Below are 19433 nucleotides of genomic sequence, written 5' to 3' on the forward strand. Positions count from 1 at the left end.
CCAAGAGAAAATCCTGGGCAAAGGGGATTTTTTAGAAAATATCAGGGTGACACAAAGGGCGTTTGGGTTCTGCGGTGGGAGCTTTCCTGAGCAGCCCAGGGGATGAGGCAGAGATTTCCCCCTGCACCCACAGGGCAAAATAAGATTTTTTTTCTCCTCCTGAGCAGAGGAGAGCATGGGAAGGGACAGGGAGGCATCTCCTCGGGAGAACTGAAGGAATTGAAGGGTTTGTGTGAGATTGCCGTTAATTAAAAGGAAAAGGACCCTGCAGAAATGCTTTGCTCTCGGGTGCAGTACTCACAGCTCACCGAGCAGTGTCAGCCCAGCACCATCTGAGCGTGCATTGAACTCACCCAGGGAGCGGCTGCTTCCCTTCAGACCCCAGAGCCTCAGCCTGGTGCCCAGGATGTCCCTGCCCTGGGCAGCAGCAGAGGCTCCAGCTCGCCTTTACCCAGCCTTGCAAAGTTCAAATGCCAGAAGTTTTTCCAAGTCAGCAAAAGCCAGAGCAGAAGCAAAGCTGAGCTGAGGTCACAGCTGGCAAGCAGGCACAAAATCAGACCCATGCCCAGGTTTCTCAGTCTGTTACTTTATTAGAGAGGTCTTTACATCATGGTGGTAGCCCCACTGAAGATATTTTACAAAATATTAAAAAAACCCTTTTTATTCGAAGCCACAATTTTTAAAATCGTGTCCCATCCACCCCTGAAAAGCAAGCTGGGTTTAATTGTGGTTCCTTCTGAACAGGGAACAACAAAAAAATCCTCTTTTGAAAGGAGGGAGAATGATAACCATGCTGTAAACATGACAGCAGATGATGTGCCCCTCTTCCAGGTGAGGGACAGGGTACTGGAGCCTGGCACACCCAGGGAGAGAACACAGAATACAGTCTCCAGCCAGCCCTTGTCCCATTTAGGAACATCCCTTGGCATTCATTAACCTTCCATCAGCTCCCAGCCAGGTGTTAGCACATCTGGAAGGCACAATCCACGTTTTGGAGGTGGGGCAGGAACCCTTCCTGTGCTCACTAACAGAGACATCACTGCTGTGAAATCAGAGGTGACCTGGGATGGCCCAAAGAGACAGAGCCTTGCCAGCCTGCAGGAAGTTTATAAATATGGATTAGGGGCTCTAAAAGGGTAGGAAATGCACTCCCCAGATCCAAAGACCTGGGGGCTGCCTCCTTCAGCCCAGTACCTAGAAGTGAGGCACATCACATACCACCCTTCCCTGAAATGCCAGTGAATCAACAGAGGGGACTTGAAAATAACAATTTGTTTCTTATATTTTCTTTTTTTTTTTTAAGCAGGAATATTTTTTTCTTGCTAATGAAAGAGGTCTAAAACAAACAACGTTGTCCAGAAAATAATACTTAAGTGCTGCCTTACACCTTTGGGTTGTGTAAAGAAGAAGGTGCTGCCGGTGGGGTCCCTGACCCCTCCCCAGCTCTGTGCTCCCAGTCCCACCCAGCAGCTCAGCCAAGCCCTGCCTTGTGCCCCAGGAGGGGACAGAAAGGACAGAGGACCTGCTCTGCCCCTCTGCCATGACTCCCAGCCAGGAGAACCATCCAAAAAGCTGTGGCACATCACAGGGAGACGAGACATCAGCGGACAAGGAGGTGCCGGGAGCAACAAGCCCCGTTTGCATCTCCTCTTCCCTTGTCCCACTGCTCCTCCCCAGTGATGCTCTGCAGCCATCCCCGCTGGCCAGGCTGCCTGACCCAGAGCCCCACACAGGACAGACTGAAAACCCAGCCTCAAGGAGCTGTGTGATCATGAGAGCTCTGGCTGTAACACCCTTCAGCCCCACTCATCCCCAAGGCACATGACAGTGACAGTCACCGTGTCACCGCAGGACTGAGCGCTGTCCCCAGTGTCCCCTCTGCACCTGCACTGCCTCAAGAGCCTACAGCCAGCTGGGCATTGCAACCAGCCCAAACCAGCCTCTGAGAACAGAGTTAGTGCCAGAGGGGCTGGGGTGTTTATTTCAGTGCCACTGGTCACAGCAAAGGAAGGGCAGGAGCATCTTTGGGAGGACATCCAGCCCTTTTCTGCACAGGCCGTGTGGGGAGCAGGAGGAAAGAAAAAACCCAGCTCTCCCAAGGCAAAAAAAACCCCAAATCTCTGTCCCTCTGTGGCAATAAAAGGGCCGTGGTGGAGAGGGGTAAGTCGAAGGCCAGGGTTTGTTTAAGACAATGCCAGAGCTGCTGTGCCCCAGGCCAGGCCGGGGACAGGAGCAGCCAAGGTGGAGAGGGAGGTGACAGCCCTGCCCCGAGGGGCTGTTTCTCCTGGTCAGAGTGGTCACTGCTCCAGTCTGAGCTGACAAACCCAGGGAGCACCAGGCTCACCCAGGAAGCATCCAGCCATCAGTGCAAGTGCAATCCAGAGAGGCTCCTGCCCCAAATCCCAGCCTGGAGCTCCTGGGACAGCCACCCCAAGTTCCAGCCAGCGTCCCTCAGTGCAGAGAACACGTTTATCCCAGGCTGTGGTGATAAGGGGCTGTGAGAGGCTCTTCCCAGTCCAAGCTGTCCCCTGCAGCCCAGGAGGACACGGCCAGTCCCAGCTGGTGGCCTGCCAGGTGTTACAAGCTTTCTGAGGAGCTGAAGGGGACGAACTTGGCGTGTTTGGTCGGTGACACCGGCACCTGTCCATCGGCCTCCTCGCTCAGCTTGAAGAACATCTCCTGCTCACGCTTCTTCTGGTTCAGCTCATCCTCCAGGGCCTTGAGCAAAGAGAACAACACAAGAGCTGGGTTTGAGATGGCTCTGGAGCTATGGGCACTGTCCCCTCCAGCCAGCCAGGACACCCTGCTCACAGCCCCACCTTCTTCCGTGGTCTCAGCTTGTCCCTCCACTCCTTCATGTGCTGGTTGTGGCTCTCATCCAGGGACTTCAGCTTCTGCGTTTCGTGCTCGATCAGGAGGTGACACTTCTCATTCTAAAAACACACCAGCAAACACAACACCCATCAGCAGCTGGAACTGTGCATCCAGTGGTCAAATGCTGGAATAAGCTCTTTTCTGACTTAGGGATGGGGTAACTGAGAGGTGTTTAAAAAAATTTTATTCCATTTCCAGTCTCATGTGAAGGGTGAGACAATGCAGATGTTATAATTCATGTTATTACAATCAGAAGCTAATTATTTCTTAATTATCATATATTATAAGTGTTTCTTGGCTTGTCAGCTTTAGTTACATCTATTTCTTACAGGATTTGTCGTAGGGAGAGACATTCAGAGCTCTGAGCTCCATGTTTAGACAAGGCAACAAAACCCTCTCAAGGCAAGAGCAAGGGGACATCAACCCCTGAGAGTCCTCTGCAGGCACTCCTCCAGAGGCTGAGCCCTGCACAGGCAGCTCTGGCAGCCCAAGCCACGAGGGATGAGTACCTGGAGGTGCTGGAGCTCGTTGGTGTTGCTCTCACACTGGGCCTGCATGTCCTTCATCTGCGACTCGTGCTTCTGCTGCTGGTGCAGCCGCTCTGCCTTCTGCCTCTTCTCCTCCTGCAGGGCAAACTGGAAGACAGAAAAGCAATGTGTAGGCAGCATTGCCCTGGCCTCTGGGGCTGCCTGACACACCAGCCCAGCTTCCATTATTGCACAGCAAAGAAGGAATTTGTGCTGCTTTGTCACGATGGAGGCAGCGCTGAAAACCACACGCGGCGCCACAGAACAGAGCCCTCCAACCCAGCAGTAAGTTAAACTCTGGAATTTGGGAAAATGCAGCTTTCTCCACCCCCACCAAGCCAAGCCTCAACTCCTGGTGCCTTTCCAGGCCCTGACCTGTTTGATCTTCTCCCTCTGCTCGGAGGCGCTGCCGCTGGAGTGGATGTGGAGGCTCTTCTTGTACATGGCCATGCGGGTCTTGCCCTCGCTGCGCTGGATTTTGGGCAGCCGGGCCCTCTCCTGCTGCTGCCTCACCTTCAGCTGCTCCAGCATGCGCTGGTTGTAGCGCTGCATCTGCTCCCTCTCCTGCAGGCACACGGGGCTCAGAGGGAGGGACACCTCCCCAGAGCCCTGAGCAGAGCGGGGACAGCTGGAGGGCACATTTGGGAGTAGCCTGGAGGTGGCTGGTGACACTCCAGGGACAGCTGGAGGGCACATTTGGGAGTAGCCTGGAGGTGGCTGGTGACACTCCAGGGACAGCTGGAGGGCACATTTGGGAGTAGCCTGGAGGTGGCTGGTGACACTCCAGGGACAGCTGGAGGGCACATTTGGGAGTAGCCTGGAGGTGGCTGGTGACACTCCAGAGGGATAAGAAGGGATGGCAAGGACTGAACACGCTGGGAAAGCAGAGGAGAAGGGGCTGGAAGTGCCAGTCTTCACCGCATGCTCTGGGAGTCAACCATGTCAAATCCTGGGCAGTGGCAGATTTCCAGAAAAGCCCCCCAGAATTCCCAACTTCTTGCACATTAAATGCACACAACACAGAGCACACGCCCGAGGCAAGAAGGCTTCATTGCCTTCTTGACACCAGCTTTACTCTGGTTCTTTTCCACTAATAATGATCAAGCCCTTTAACTCCCAACCCATCCTTAGAATTACAGAATTCATAAAATTACAGAATATTCTGAGTTGGAAGGGAGCCACAAGGATTGAGGCCAGCTCTTAAGTGAATGGCCCATATTGAACACACAGCCTTGGCGATTTCCCCCTTTCAGCCTGGAAGGGAAGCACCCAAGGACACCTGGACACTTTGCTGGCCCACACCAGCATGGGAGGGTGTAAATCCTTCACCTTCTCATGCTTCCTGAGCAGCTCGTGCCTCTGGAGGAAATACTGGTCCTTCAGCTGCTGCTTGATGAGCTGGTGCTTCTCCTGCTGCTGACGCTCCTCCAGATCCCAGATGGAAGCTTCCCGGTCTGTGGGGAGGAGCAGGAGATCACCCACCCTGGCCTCCCACCCTGGTCACACACAGTGTCCCAAGCTCGAGAAACCTCTGTGCACACCAACAATGCAGCAGATGTTGGGGGTGATCATTCACCTCCTGTTTTCCATGCGAAACTGGTTGCAAACCATATTGGAACCTGATTTCTTGCAATTATGAAGCCTAATTGGTTCATATTTGTAAAGCACTTTGAAGATTAAAGCACTAAGTATTATTATTGTTAAACATTTAGACAGGACCTGGCAAGGCTGGTTTTTTCCACATCCCATCCTGCCAGCTTGCAGCTCTGTCACAGCATCTGCTGCGTGGGAAGAGCCAGGGCTGGATAAAGCCATGGCTGCAGCACTCCCTCCCCTCCCTCCCAGCCTTTGCCACCCACCTCTCATCAGCTGCTGCTTCTTGTTGAGGCACTCACGCTCCTTGTCACAGATCTCTCTTTTGTTCTGGGAAATGATGTTCTTCATGGCCTGCTCCAGGTCCTCCTTCTGCTTGGCCAAAAACTCCTGTTCCTGTTAACAAAGCAGCGGTGCCACCATGAGCTCTCCTTCTGCTGCAGCTTGGGAAGCAGCTGCTGGTGTTTCAGAACCTGCCAGTCCCTGCAGCAGGAAGGATGCTTTATTCTGCTGCACATTTCCCAGTCTTGGGGCTGCGGGGATGGTCCCTGAGTCTCACCATGGTTTGTTTTTTCTGGGAGAAGTCGTCCATCTTCGCCTTCAGGTTCCCTTTGCGCTGCTGCCGTGGCAGCTTCTCAATCTCGTTCTTCACCTGCAGGGAAGAAATTAAATTTCCCTGTAGGGCTCTTTAGGCCAGGAACAACCCTACCTCCAGTCACTGAACAGCTCAGGAAACACCCAAAAGGCCCTCAGGAATCAACTAAAAACACTTCAGGAACCACCTAAAAGGACCTCAGGAATCACCGAGAAAACTTCAGGAACCATCCAAAACACCTCAGGAATCATCCAAAAGGACCTCAAGACTCACCCAAAAGCACCTCAGGAATCACCCAAGAGCACCTCAAGAATCACCAAAAAAACTTCAGGAATCACCCAAAAGCACCTGAGGAATCACCAAAAACCACCCAGGAATCACCAAAAAATCTCAGGAACCACCAAAAAGCACCTCAGGAACCACCCAAAAGGCCCTCAGGAACCATTCAAAAGGCTCTCAAGAATCACCCAAAGGGACCTCAGGAATCACCCAAAAAACCTCAGGAACCACCAAAAAACACCTCAGGAACACCCAAAAGGACCTCAGGAATCATCCAAAAGACTCTCAAGAATCACCCAAGAGCACCTCAGGAACCACCCAAAATCAAGACTTTCCTCCTAAAGCACCAACTGCTTCCCTCTCAAGTTCTGCCACGAGAAATGCTGAACTTCCCAGGAAGAAAGAGGTGCAGGACATCACCTTCCCTCCCTCCCATCCCCAATTTTCACCTCCTTCTTCATCTGCTTGAGCTGCTCCAGGAAGCGCGCGTGGTCGCGCTCCTGCTCCAGGCGGATGCGCTTGGCCTCCTCGCGCCGCCGCAGCCCGTGCTCCTGCTCCATCCTCTCGATCTGCTGCTTCTGTTGCCTCTCCAGGTTCTCCAGCTCTGTGTCGTAGAACTTCTTCTTTGCCTGCCCAGGAAAGGTTAGGGTTAGGGTTCCTGCTTCGTTGCCTTCCAAAAGTTTAAAGAGAAAAGTGAAAAGAGGAAAAAAGTAAAAGGGGGTAGGGGGTTGTTCTTGCTTGGGTTGAGTCTCTTTAGAGAGGAGGGAAACTTCCAACCAACGCCTCACAAATGTTTGGAGCATATTGAGCCTCTTTAGAGAGGAGGGAAACTTCCAACCAACGCCTCACAAACGTTTGGAGCTCTGTGCTCCAACATTGAGCCCCTTTAGAGACAAGGGAAACTTGCAACCAACACCTCACAGTGTTTGGAGCTCTGTGCTCCAACACTGAGCCTCTTTCCAGAGGAGGGAAACTTGCAACCAACACCTCACAGTGTTTGGAGCTCTGTGCTCCAACACTGCCCCCGTGCCATGGAAGGAGAAGATCTTTAAGGTCCCTTCCAACCCACACCATTGTGCGATTAGCTACAATATTACTTTGCTTCAACAGAAGGGACCAAGTGTGTGAGGCCAGTTTATTCAATTTGCACTCCAAGCCTTGCCAGATTTCCTGCTGTCACACTCAGGCCGTGCTGCTTTCTTATTTAAAGTTTTGGTTTTTTTTCCTGTGAATTACAACAGCACTATAAACTGTTTCTCACAGTAGCCATGAACAGACATCAAAGAAAAGATCATTAAAGGGAGAAAGTCCAGAACAACCCTTTCCCTGCTACACCCTGCCAGGCAAAGGCTGCCAGTGCTTCCCAGGGTGCTTAATGCCCACAAAACCTCCATCCTCCATCCATGCTTCACATCCCAAAGGGGTTCCTGCGATGCCTAAGGCTGTTGCAACCCAGACAGCATCCCTGAGCTGGGTTCCCAGCTGGTTCCCAGGGTTCTCCCTGCCCTCCTACCATCATCTCCTGCTCGAAGCGCCGCAGCATCTGCTCCTGCTGCAGCTGGTGTTTGCTGTTCAGCTGGGCCTGGTTCCTGTGCTCCTCCTTCTGCAGCAGACGCAGCTCGCGCAGCTCCTGGCGCCTGCAGAGGGGCGGGGTGGGCAGGGGGACACAGAGGTGCAGGGTCAGGCAAGCTCAGAGGGCGCAGATGGGCACGTCCACAAGCAGTGTTCCAGCAGGGAGTGGAAGCTGCAGCCCACAGCACCCTGGGCTGCTGTGAGCACAGGCAGGAGGGACATCCCAGCTGCCTGACGTGCTCCAGGCGCTGGGACACTGCAGGGAGCAGGATGCTACTCATGGGAACTGCTGGAAAACCACCAGCTCCCACAGGTAGGGCCCTTTAGCATTCACAGCTCCCCAAACGAGCCCTGCCAAGGCTCCTGAGGTGGTTCTGCAGGCACTGGTGTCCCCCAGCAGCCCAAATACCCAAATACCCATTGTGCCAGCTGGGTTAGTGCTCACTGCTCCTCAAGTCCCAAGCTGGACTGCGCTGGCCTGGCCTCTGTGCTCTGTATCCATTCTTAATCACACCTGGGTGGCAAAAAGGGCAGTTTTCCCAAATTCTGACCCATCTCTGGTGATGTTGCATCTCTCCCCTCATCCAGCTCACCAAAAGCACCTCAGGAATCACCCAAAAGGCCCTCAGGAACCTGATGTTCAGCACCTCAGTAAATGAGCTCTGCTAATGAGCTTTTACATAAACCTGATATTGGGGCTGAGGAATAAGGCAGCCACAGGGACACAGTGTTTAGGACAAATTATCCTCTCAGGGAGTCCCCGAGAGCAATGCAAGGGAGCCTGGAATTGGGCATCAAATGAAACAATTTGTATTTTAATTATTTTAAGGGCCTTTTCATTTCAGTGCTAGAAACGGCAGCTCCTCTTTCTGAGGATAAGTCAGGGAGGTTTGAAAGCTGTAAGATCTGCAAAGGAGTCATCAAGCAGGGAGGATACACCCATGAATATTAAATAATGCTCCAGGAGTTTACAACTCCCTTGGCCATTCTGTTAATGAAGTCTGAGGAGATTTGAGAACAAAAGGGAGAGGAGCATCTTGAGAAGATTTCCGAGCTAATTTCCACTGAGCCAGGCATCTGCAGCCCTGGGGACACGTTCAGTCATCCCCAGGGGACAGAGCCAGCCACAACAAACCTCCCCTTGTCACAGCCTTGCTGCATGTTGAGCTGAATCCCTCCTTCCCCTGTCCCAGTGGGACCAAGACAACCAAGAGCACTTTAGCTGGATTAGCTCACAGAGAGGAAAACCCTGCTTTTCCTCCACCCCAGTGCCCCACTTGCCTGAGGAACCTCATTTCTTCATCCTTCTTCTCGTCCTCGCTGATGATCTTGGAGGTGGTGACGCTCACCTCCACGCCGTCCACCACGAACTTGCGGGTGCGTTTCAGGGTCTTCTTCTGCAGCCGCGAGTCCTGGGGTGGGCAGGAGGAGAGGAGGGGCCCTGAAGCAGCTCCCCAGGGCTGCCAGAGCTGCACTGGAGCCCTCAGAGCAAGTTTAGTGCTGTGTTTTTCATGAGGAACATACAGAAGGAAACCACACGGAGCACAAGCCATCAGTGAGTTTGGAGATCCAGCCTGGCTACCAAAGCACGGAGCAGTGCGACTTCTACCCTGAACAAACCTGACCCACCTCCCAAAGACCCTTCCTCACCTTCCTCACATGGCTTACTCCCTGAAAAACCCAAAAAAACTCCTTTCCCCTTCTAAAGGACCAACTCAGAGAGCAAATCTCTGTGTGGCATCCTCCTCAAGGATTCCAGGTGTCCTGGAAAGGAGGAGGAGGAGGAAATTCCTGTGCAAGAGCATCACATTTCCAGTCATTAGGGATTGCAGGCTGCTCTGGGGGATGCTGGCTCTCCAGCTCCCAGCAGGAGGTGGGGAAGGTTTTGCCAAGAAAGGTTTTTAGGCACGTTTCTGTGCTGGGAAGTTCTCACTCATGCAGGCAACGTGACAAAGATCTTGTGCAACACATCCCTCTGCCCCCTCAAGTCACAGCATTTCTTCTCCTGGAGCTCAGCAAATACCATTCCAGTTATTTTGCCTGTTCCTCGAAGCCCTGCTGACCTGGGCAGCTCCATGTCAAGCATTCCCAGGCTGCAGGAAGCATTAGCAAAAGCCCAGAAGCCTGGGAGGTCTTTGTGTAGTCCCTGCTGACACAAACCAGGCCAGATGCAGGGCAGGTTGGGAAAACTGAGAGGCACAAGCCCACATGAGCTTTTCCCTGGGATCAGGAGTGCTAAGGAAGAGCAGCAGAATGATGGACTATGGATAAAATTTAGGAAGCCCCATTTGGGGTTTCACCCTTGAGCAAGGACAAGTCAGGGTCATGGTGTGGTTACTGCACACAAAATAGACACAAGACATCACACTTCCCCTAGATTTCAGTGGCCTGGCACAGAAGAGGACACATGAACCTTCAGCAGCTCCACCAAGAGCTCCTCCTTCACCTGAGGATGTGCCACATCCCCCTGGCACAGCTCAGCCCACCTGTGGATGCTGTGCTGGCCTGAGCCCAGCTGGGACAGCATGGAAACAAACCCTGGAAAGCTTTCTCTGGGGAAGGGCTCCTCCCTCCTGCACCTTCTCCAGCACCCTCTGGCAGCACTCTCACCTTGAGGGAGATGGAGCCGCTCTCCCTGTTGAGGGACAGGTCAGCAGACAAGGAGATGGTGAGGTCCATGCTCTCGGAGGCCGAAGTGCTGCCGGAATCTGAGTCCCTTTTGGAGCGGGGGAATGGCCCCAGGGGCTCCAGGCTTCCATTGGCCAGCTTCTCCTCGCCGAAGTTCTCCAGGAAAACGCTCTCTGGTCGCTCCACCATGCTCTTCCTCTCCCCCATGCTCTTCCTCTCTCCAAGGCTCTTCCTCTCCTCGATGTTCTTCCCTTCCCCGATGCTCTTCCTCTCCTCGATACTCTTCCTCTTCCTCAAGGCTCTTCCCCTCCCCGATGCTCTTCCTCTCCTCAAGGCTCTTCCCCTCCCCAATGCTCTTCCTCTCCACGATGCTCTTCCTCTCCTCCCTGCCCAGCCTGGGCTCCTTGCTCCCCTCCGTTGAGTTTCTCAAATGTCCTGGCTGCAGGATGATGTCCGGCTTGTCCTGGGTGGCCGAGGAGGCCGAGCTGGGTTTTGTGGAGTGGTTGCTCTCCAGTTTGTCACTGTCACTGCTCACCCCTTTGTCTGAGGCTTTGTGGCTCTGGCTCTCTGTGGTGTCCTTGCCAGTGCCCATGGAGCCGTTCAGGGCTTTGGGCAAGGATGAGTCTGGAGGTTTCTCCCCATCAAAGCTCAGCTGGCTCACCTCAGAGGGGTCCCTCTTGTGCTTCCCAGGGGGCTGCAGAGACAGGCAAGGGCAGATGTTGGGTTTGGCACCACCACTCAACACAACTGCGAGGGCTACAAGGCACAGCAAGGTCACCCTGAACTAAACTGGGAGGGAATGTCCCTTTCAGGACATCTGCCCTGGGATGCTTCCATCCATCCCCAGGTTGGTGGCCCCAAGGATCCTGGTGGGGAGGAAGAGGAGCAATGAAAAAGCCCCAGAACCTGCACATCCTTAAGAGGCAGATGAGGACTTTGCACACCAAACTCATTTTCCCGTGGCTAACTCCACTGTGGAGGAGCCACTTCCCTTTGTGACGGAGGAGGGAGGTTGAGACATGTCCCCAAGCAGCTCTGAGATGTCCCCTGCAAAGAGCCAAGCCCAGGGGCAGATCTGCCCAGCTCCCTCCTTGGGCTGGTGCTCCCTCCACGTGCCGCTGGCTTTGCTTCCCCTCCAGTTTCTCCAGCCTGCAGCAGGGCTTACTTCCCTTTTTTTTTCCCCTTTTCCTTTTGTTTGTTAACCACTTTTCAGAGCCCCTCCTGTGAGTGGGCACTGGGCACCATTATTTCTCCATGCCCTTGGCAGCCACCACAACCCAGCCCCTCCCTGGCCGATCAACCACTTCCCCTCCACCTGATGTGTCCCAAAACAGTTTTTGGAAGCTGAAAAAACCACCAGGTTCTTTCCCTCAGAACAACCACAGCGGTGCAGCTGCTCACCGAGGCAGACTCCGAGGAGTCGTCCTCCTCTGCTTCATCCCGACTGTCCTCGATCTCCTCCATCACCTCAGCCTTGGCCTCGGCCACCAGCTCCCGCAGGGCCCTGTTGCTGGTGACCTTGCTGACAAAGGGATGCTGAAAACCAAGCACAGGGAAAATCTCAGCTGGCCAAAGTCACACCTTGGGAGCACAAGGATGACTCTGGGCTTTCAGAGACCTGAGGGGGTGGTTCCTTCCAGTGTCACTGGGATTTACCCCCAGAGGAATTCAGAGGAGAGAAGTTAGGGCACACTGACCCTCAGGTGCTCCCCAAAGCTGCTTCATGGCAGCAATCCCCCCACCAAAAAAAGCAGCAGTGGGATTTAGACAAGGGACATCTGCCCACAGAATGTCACCAGGAGCAGTCTGCAGGATCCCTGAGAGCAAAGAGAGCCTGGGGGGAGATTTAATTGGAATGGGGTTGGAATCAGTCAGTGCTCACAGCACTGGGATCAGAGTGCTCACAGCACTGGGATCACACTGCTCACAGCAATGGGAGATTCACACTGGGATCAGACTGTTCACAGTGGGATCACACTGCTCACAGCACTGGGATCACACTGCTCACAGCACTGGGATCACACTGCTCACAGCACTGGGATCACACTGCTCACAGCACTGGGATCACTCAGTGCTCACAGCACTGGGATCACTCAGTGCTCACAGCACTGGGATCACACTGCTCACAGCACTGGGATCACTCAGTGCTCACAGCACTGGGATCAGAGTGTTCACAGTGGGATCACACTGCTCACAGCTCTGGGATCACGCTGCTCACAGCAGCTTCCAGTTTTTGCTGTGATTTTGGGAAGGGACAGAAGGAAAGGAATTGAATTTCAGCCAGGGCCAACCAGGTACAGCCCAAGCAGGCTGCCACAGGGGTGTTTACAGGAGCTGCTTCTGCTGCACATGGTGTCCACAGGGGCTCTGCAAGTTGCTCCAAAGGGAAAAGCATTGGTGATCCTTTTTGGACAGTTTCAATGGCTGAAAAGTGCTATGAACTTTCTAAACAAGACAGAAATAATCAGAATCCAGTCTGGGGTCACTGGTCTGGTCCCTACCTCCAGCAGCTGGGCAGCACTGGGCCGGGTCTCTGGGTTCTTGTCCAGCGCCTTCTTCAGGAAATCTCTGAACTCCAGGGACCTTAAAACACAGCTGGTGGTGAGAAACTCAGCACAGGAAAGGCCTCAAATAGCAGAGGGATCAGCTTGATCCCTCAGCAGGTTCTGCCCCCAGCTTGCAACTGGCCATAATCAGCATTTTGCTCCCATGGGAAACCCCGTGCTCAGTAATTCTGATTATTTGTATGAGAAGCAGCAACAGGGCCAGGTCAGGGACCAGGTTCTGCCTTTGCCGCGCTGGCAGCAGGTGGTGGGGACTGAGCCCCAGGCACAGGCAGGGCAGGGCACAGCAGCTGTCCCCCAGAGGAGCCCATGGCAGCAGGAGCTGCTTGAGGACAAGGAGCCATCCAGAGGGCAAGGGTGGCTGTGAAGGAGCAGGAGCCCCATAGGAGGGCACCCTCAGCCTGCAAAGTGCAGCTCTGAGCTGCAGAGCGTGGCCCTGATGTCCCTTCTGGGCAGCTCCAGAGGCAGCTCCCACCCTGGCTGCTGCCTGTGACAATCACTGTGACACTGCTGTGACACTGCTGTGGCTCCAGGGCTCTGCCAGCCATTTGCTGCTGGCTTACCTGCTGCAGCTTTTATGGTTTAAGAAATAAGTAAATCAATTAATTAATTAATTAATTAAATAAATAAATAAATAAATAAATAAATAAATAAATAAATATTAGTGGCTAGTTTTCTTTAAATTAATAAAATTTTCTTTTACATGCAGAAATGGCTTTCCAGACTTCAGGGAAAGCAATTCTGGAGCTCTTGGCCATCTCCAGCTTTAGAGAAAAACTTGCCGTTTATACACACGGGTTGTTTTGAGAACAGCCAAGGGGTCCCCCCTGGTTTTGGGGGGATCTGTGCTGTGCTGCCTGGACCCTGTGAGCACAGTGTGAGCATCCTGCCCTCAGCCAGCAGTGCCTTCCCAGCCCCCTGCACACAGCTGGAGCTGGAATACAGCTAAAACCCTACCCAAATGAAAGAAAACTGCTAAAACCCACTGTTTTTTTCCCCGTGAGTGAGCTGGGAGGTGCTCCCTGGGCTGCCCCCTCACCATTTGGAGGGGCAGCTGAGCGTGGGCGGGTCGGACTTGGCGATCTTCAGCAGGACCCTCATGGGGTTCAGCTCATGGTGGGGCGGCTCAATCTGGGCCATCTCGATCAGGGTGATGCCCAGGGACCAGATGTCAGCCTTGTAGTCGTAGGGAGTGTCCTTCATGGTCTCACACATCACCACCTCCGGGGCCATCCTGCAAGGGGCAGAGCGGGGCCGGGGTGACGCCTGGCAGCAGCAGTTAAATAACCCACACCCACAAATAACCCACAGGGCTGCAGGAAACACAGCTGTTCCCCCCAGTGCTGCAGAAAACAGCTTTTTCCCCCCAGCTCCGGGTTTCTGAAGCAGCAGCATCTTTTCCACGGGGTGCAGCCCCCTCCTTCCTCCCCAGAAAACCCCCAGGCCGTTGACATCTGGCGCGGATGTTGCCTCAGAGCATCAATTAATCCCTGCAATTCCACTCCTCCAGCGAGCTGGGTGATTTAGAGGTTGTGTTTCTGGGGCAGGGACTCGTTCCCATGTGCTTGGAGTGGCTTCAAAGCCCATCTCAGCCCCGGGGTGGGGGGAGCACACTCGTGTGACCCTCGCTGCAAGCCTGGAGCACTGTGACCCCTCTGCAGCGCCCAGGCTGCTCACAGCTCTGCCAAGGCAAGGAAAAACCTCAAAACGTGCAAAAAAATGGCCAAGAATCCTCATTGAGATCCTCCCACCCTAAGGCAGCGTGGCTCAACACACCCCAGAGCTTCGGAGCAAACCTGATTTTCAGGAGTGAAGCCCTTCACGAGCTGGGGACTCACCAGTAAGGGGTCCCAATGAAGGAATCTCGCTTCTGCAGGGTTTTCATGTTCTTGGCAGACACCCCAAAGTCAGCTGCAAAGAGCAGTAACATTAGAGGCTGGAGGAAAGCTGAAAAAGCCTTCTGAGTTAGCACACTTGGCTGAGACACACACTGGAAAGCAAACAACACACACTGACGCCATGGGCTGTGTCCTCCGAGCTGAGCATCAGGAATTCAACTTGCTCTGGGGTACACGACCCCCAGGATTCTCCTCTCCCATGTGCTATAAAACAGGCACAACAACCCCCTCCTGCCAAACCTCACACGTCTGTGAGGAAATGGAGCTCTTTGCTGCAGACAAAAGCAGCTCCATGGCAGATTTCAGGATTATTTCCTAGCAGAAAGCCTGATTTTTAGAGCAGAAAAACCAAATTGCTGTTCCATTCTTCTACAGCAGATTTCATTATTATTTCCTAGAAAAAAGCTTGATTTTAGAGCAGAGAAACCAAAATACTGTTCCATTCCTCCATAGCAGATTTCAGGATTATTTCCTAGCAAAAAGTCTGATTTTAGAGCAGAAAAACCAAAGTGCTGCTCCATTCCTCCACAGAAGATTTCATGATTGTTTCCTAGCAAAAAGTCTGACTTTACAGTAGAAAAACCAAAGTGCTGTTACCTTCCTCCATAGCAAATTTCAGGACCTATTTCTTAGCAAAAAGCCTGATTTTAGAGGAGAAAAACCAATATGCTGTTACATCCCTCCACAACAAATTTCAGGACTTATTTCCCAGAAAAAAGCCTGATTTTACAGTAGAAAACCCAAAATGCTGTTACCTTCCTCCATAGCAGATTTCAAGACCTATTTCCTAGCAAAAAGGCTGATTTTAGAGCAGAAAACCCAAATTGCTGTTCCATTCCTTCTCTCCCAGCCACTGCAAGATGCCTCTCCCTGATTTTGTCCCTTCTGAGCTCAACCCAAGTTAAACTGGTCAGACCTGGAGGGGGCACTGAGCCCAGCCCAGGTGGGTTTGCTCTCTGGGACAGCCCTGGGGGCAGCTGGAGGAGCTGTCACCCATCCCCAGCCCGAGCTCAGGGTGTCCCTGCCTGTCCTGCACACAAATCCAGCCTGTCCTCCCTTCCCCAGCAGCTCGTTGGGTGCCAGCTGAACTCCAGAGCAGAGCGAGCTGGCAGAGGAACCCTTTGGCAAGGCTGCCCCTGTCACCACCAAAGCTGCTGTGCAGATAAGAGGAATTCCTCCAGCTCCCAGCCCTGCCAACTGGCACCCTGCTCAGGATGCTCAGCAGGCCAAAACCCACAGGAATCGGGTTCAGAGAGGGATTAAACAAATTCAGGGAGGAGAAATCCATCGGGGGGCCTGAGCTGGCTGTGCCCTGGGGGCTGCAGCTCCATGTGCCTTTCCATGGAACAAAACCTTCCCCTCCTTGTGCTGCTGCTCCTCCTGGGCAGCAGAGGAGCATCCCTCAATGCCAGCACACTCAGGGACACCCAAACCCTGCAGATCCAAATCCAGCTGTCCCTGGGGAGGCAGCAGAGGAGCATCCCTCAATCCCAAAACATTCAGGTGTGGTATTTTCTGGGGGCCCCCGTGGCAGGAAGGAATGAATCTGACTCCATGTTCTTAGAAGGCCATTATATTACATTATATAATATTTAAAATATATTACATTATATAATATTTAAAATATATTATATTATATTACATTACATTAATATTTAAAATATATTATATTATATTATATTATATTATATTATATTATATTATATTATATTATATTATATTATATTATATTATATTATATTATATTATATTATATTATATTATATTATATTATATTATATTAATGCTATACTAAGGAATAGAGAAAGGATACAGACAGAAGGCTACAAAGAATCATAATGAAAACTCGTGACTCCTTCCAGAGTCCCAACACAGCTGGCTGTGATTGGTCATTAAGTCAAAACAATTCACATGAAACCAATCAAACAACCACCTGTTGGTAAACAATGTCCAAAACACATTCCAGAGCAGCAAAACACAGGAGAAGCAAATCAGATAATTGTTGTTTTCATTTTTCTCTGAGGCTTCTCAGCCTCCCAGGAGGAGAAATCCTGGCAAAGAGATTTTTCAGAAAATGTGACAGTGACACTCAGGGGACACCCAAACCCGACAGATGCAGCTCCAGCTGTCCCTGGGGAGGTGCCAGGGGCTGACTCACCCAGCTTGATGTCCCCATCCTGGGTGAGGAGCACGTTGCCAGCCTTCAGGTCCCTGTGGATGATCCTCTTGCTGTGCAGGTAGTGCAGAGCTTCCAACATCTGGCGGCAGATCACCTGGATCTGGGGCTCAGTCAGGGCCCTGTCCAGCTCTGCAGGGAGGGACAGGGGGGTCAGACAGGGCAGGGATCAAGGGATGCTCACCTGAGCAGCAGGAAGGGCCAGGTTACCCAGCAGGGCATGGCAAAGGCACTGTCCCTGGGCCAGAGCAGCAGGGGATGATGGAAATCAGCTTGTAAAGGTGATTTATTCCCTAAGGCAGCACTTTCAGCAGGATTTCCACCTCTTGGAGCTGCTGGGAATGCTCACTGGGACACTGGGTGAGGGGGAGCCAGAAATGCTTGGGGTGGGCTCTGCATTACAAATTCCCTGACAATTTGAGGAGACAGACACGGCTGTGAGAGGAGGGGAGCTGCACTGGGCTCAGCACAGACATGAACCCCAGCAGCCCTCATTGCCCAGGGAAAGGGGACCCAGGGAATGGTCCCTGCTGTGGGGGTGCAGTGCAGCCCCCCAGCATCCCCAGGGACACAGCACTCCCCAAAGAACAGGATGGAAATGCTCAGCAGGGTTATCCCCACCCATGCTCTGAGCTGCTGGTTTGGGCAGCACCAGAGCTCAAGGAGTGTCTGGACACTCTCAGGCACGGGATGGCATTCTTGGGGCTGTCCTGTGCAGGGCCAGGAGCTGGATTCTGTGTGTCCCTCCCAGCTCAGGATGTTCTGTGATTCAGTGATTCCATTCCTGGTGCTCACAGGGACAGGAGTGACCTCCCTGCTGAGGAGCAGAGGAGCATCCCTCAATGCCAACACACTCAGGGCCACCCAAACCCTGCAAATCCAAATCCAGCTGTCCCTGGGGAGGCAGCACAGGAGCATCCCTCAATCCCAGCACACTCAGGTGTGGTATTTTCTGGGGTCCCCCGTGGCTGGGAGGAATGAATAGGACTCTATGTTCTCAGGGGAACATGGAGTCAGATTCATTATTAATCTTAATATATTTTATTAAATATATATAATATATATTTAATATATATGATAATATATATTTAATATATATTAATATATATAATATTAATATATTAATATGTCTATATATTAATATATAATAATATATCAAGCTGTACTAATATCATAATATATTAATTATAGTATCGTAATACAATAATTTATATTAATATATAACATAATATAAATATTAATATATTATATTAACATTACATATTATATTATATTATATTATATTATATTATATTATATTATATTATATTATATTATATTATATTATATTATATTATATTATATTATATTATTATATTATATTATATTATATTACATTATATTACACTATATTACATTATATTATATTATATTTATTAAATGATATTAATTATATTGATTATATTGATTATATTTATTATATTATATTAAAGATATATTATATTAAAGATATCTTATATTCTATTATGAGCTCTGAGCTCTGCTGGGCCACCTCCGCCAGGCCAGGGTGGGAGCTCTGCAGAGCATCACCCCCCTGCAGATGGGCAGCATCTCCTGAGCTGCCCTCCCTTCCCTCAGCAGGGCCCCTGCAGCGCAGATCCCTCCTCCAGCAGGGCTCAGACAGCACCAGATGGGGCTGATGGAGGGACCCCAGCCACTGAGACAGATGTTTGCTCAGAGCAAGGATCTTAACCACAGCCTGGGGCTGCTGGCTCAGCCACTCTGTTCCTCTTTTCCTCACCAATGTCTCCCCTGCTCTGGGAAAAGCTGGGGGTTTTCACCCTCCATCTGGCAAAAAGAAGTTCCAGTGGGACACAAGTTTTGTCCATAAGGGCAAACCCCAGCTGTAGGTGGGGATGGGGAGGTGGAACTGGCAGCATCCAGCATTTCTGGAATTCTGGGATTTACTGATTCTGAATTCACGAATTCTGGGAGCACTCCTGAGCTCCAGCTCCTGCTCACCCTCACTCAGGGGTCACAGAGCTACAACCCAGTGACTGATACCATACAGAGAAGTCAGCAAGAACCGCTGGGGAAATTCACCTTGACAGGAACCCAGCTTCAACATCTCATCCTGCTGGGAGCTGTGGGAACGGGATCCCAGTGCCCCCAGCAGATAAATACTGAAATTCAGCTTTCCCCTGCAGCCAGACTCTCCCTTGTCCCCACCCCTGCTGATCCCAGCAGCTTAAATCACAAAAGGACATGAAAATAGCTCCAAAACTCCCCCAGGGCTGCCACACCTTCTGCTCAGGGGCTGGAAACAGGCAAACCCCTGGGAGAGAAGGGGCAGCTGTGGCACCCCTGCCTGCCATGTGTCTGAGGGCTGCTCCTGGTGCCAGGGGGCTGGAAAGCGCCCAGGTGGCACAGGTAACCTGTCACCTGCTGGCACAGCACTCACCCAGCATGGTGGCATCATGGTATCCCATCCCCCTGTCACCTGCTGGAAAGCCCCATGGGCACAGCAGCCTCACCCAGCACTGGCATCATGGTATCCCACTTACCTGCTGGAAATGCCGGCGTCACGGGGCACTGTCCCACCCCTGTCACCTGCTGGAAATGCCCGGGCACAGCAGCCTCACCCAGCATGGTGGCATCATGGTATCCCACCCCTGTCACCTGCTGGAAATGCCCCGGGGGCACAGCAGCACTCACCCAGCATGGTGGCATGTATCCCACGGCCCTGCT

At 52.1% G+C, this 19433-nt stretch overlaps 1 protein-coding gene across 1 annotated transcript; it reads right to left on the minus strand.

The window, feature by feature from the left end:
* Positions 1-604: 604 nt before the first annotated feature.
* On the minus strand, positions 605-19334 carry STK10 (serine/threonine kinase 10). Its single transcript, XM_030957717.1, has 18 exons — positions 19250-19334; positions 16689-16838; positions 14471-14543; positions 13672-13866; positions 12570-12651; positions 11470-11604; positions 10405-10762; positions 10051-10367; positions 8722-8852; positions 7382-7505; positions 6318-6497; positions 5554-5646; positions 5261-5390; positions 4731-4855; positions 3777-3965; positions 3384-3509; positions 2820-2933; positions 605-2718 (listed from the first exon to the last, which is right to left on the minus strand). The coding sequence occupies exons 1-18, from the start codon at positions 19332-19334 to the stop codon at positions 2578-2580; spliced, it is 2748 nt and encodes a 915-aa protein (XP_030813577.1). The 3' UTR covers positions 605-2577.
* Positions 19335-19433: the final 99 nt, after the last annotated feature.

The sequence above is a fragment of the Camarhynchus parvulus genome, chromosome 13, assembly GCF_901933205.1.
Source record: "Camarhynchus parvulus chromosome 13, STF_HiC, whole genome shotgun sequence".
Taxonomy (NCBI): domain Eukaryota; kingdom Metazoa; phylum Chordata; class Aves; order Passeriformes; family Thraupidae; genus Camarhynchus; species Camarhynchus parvulus.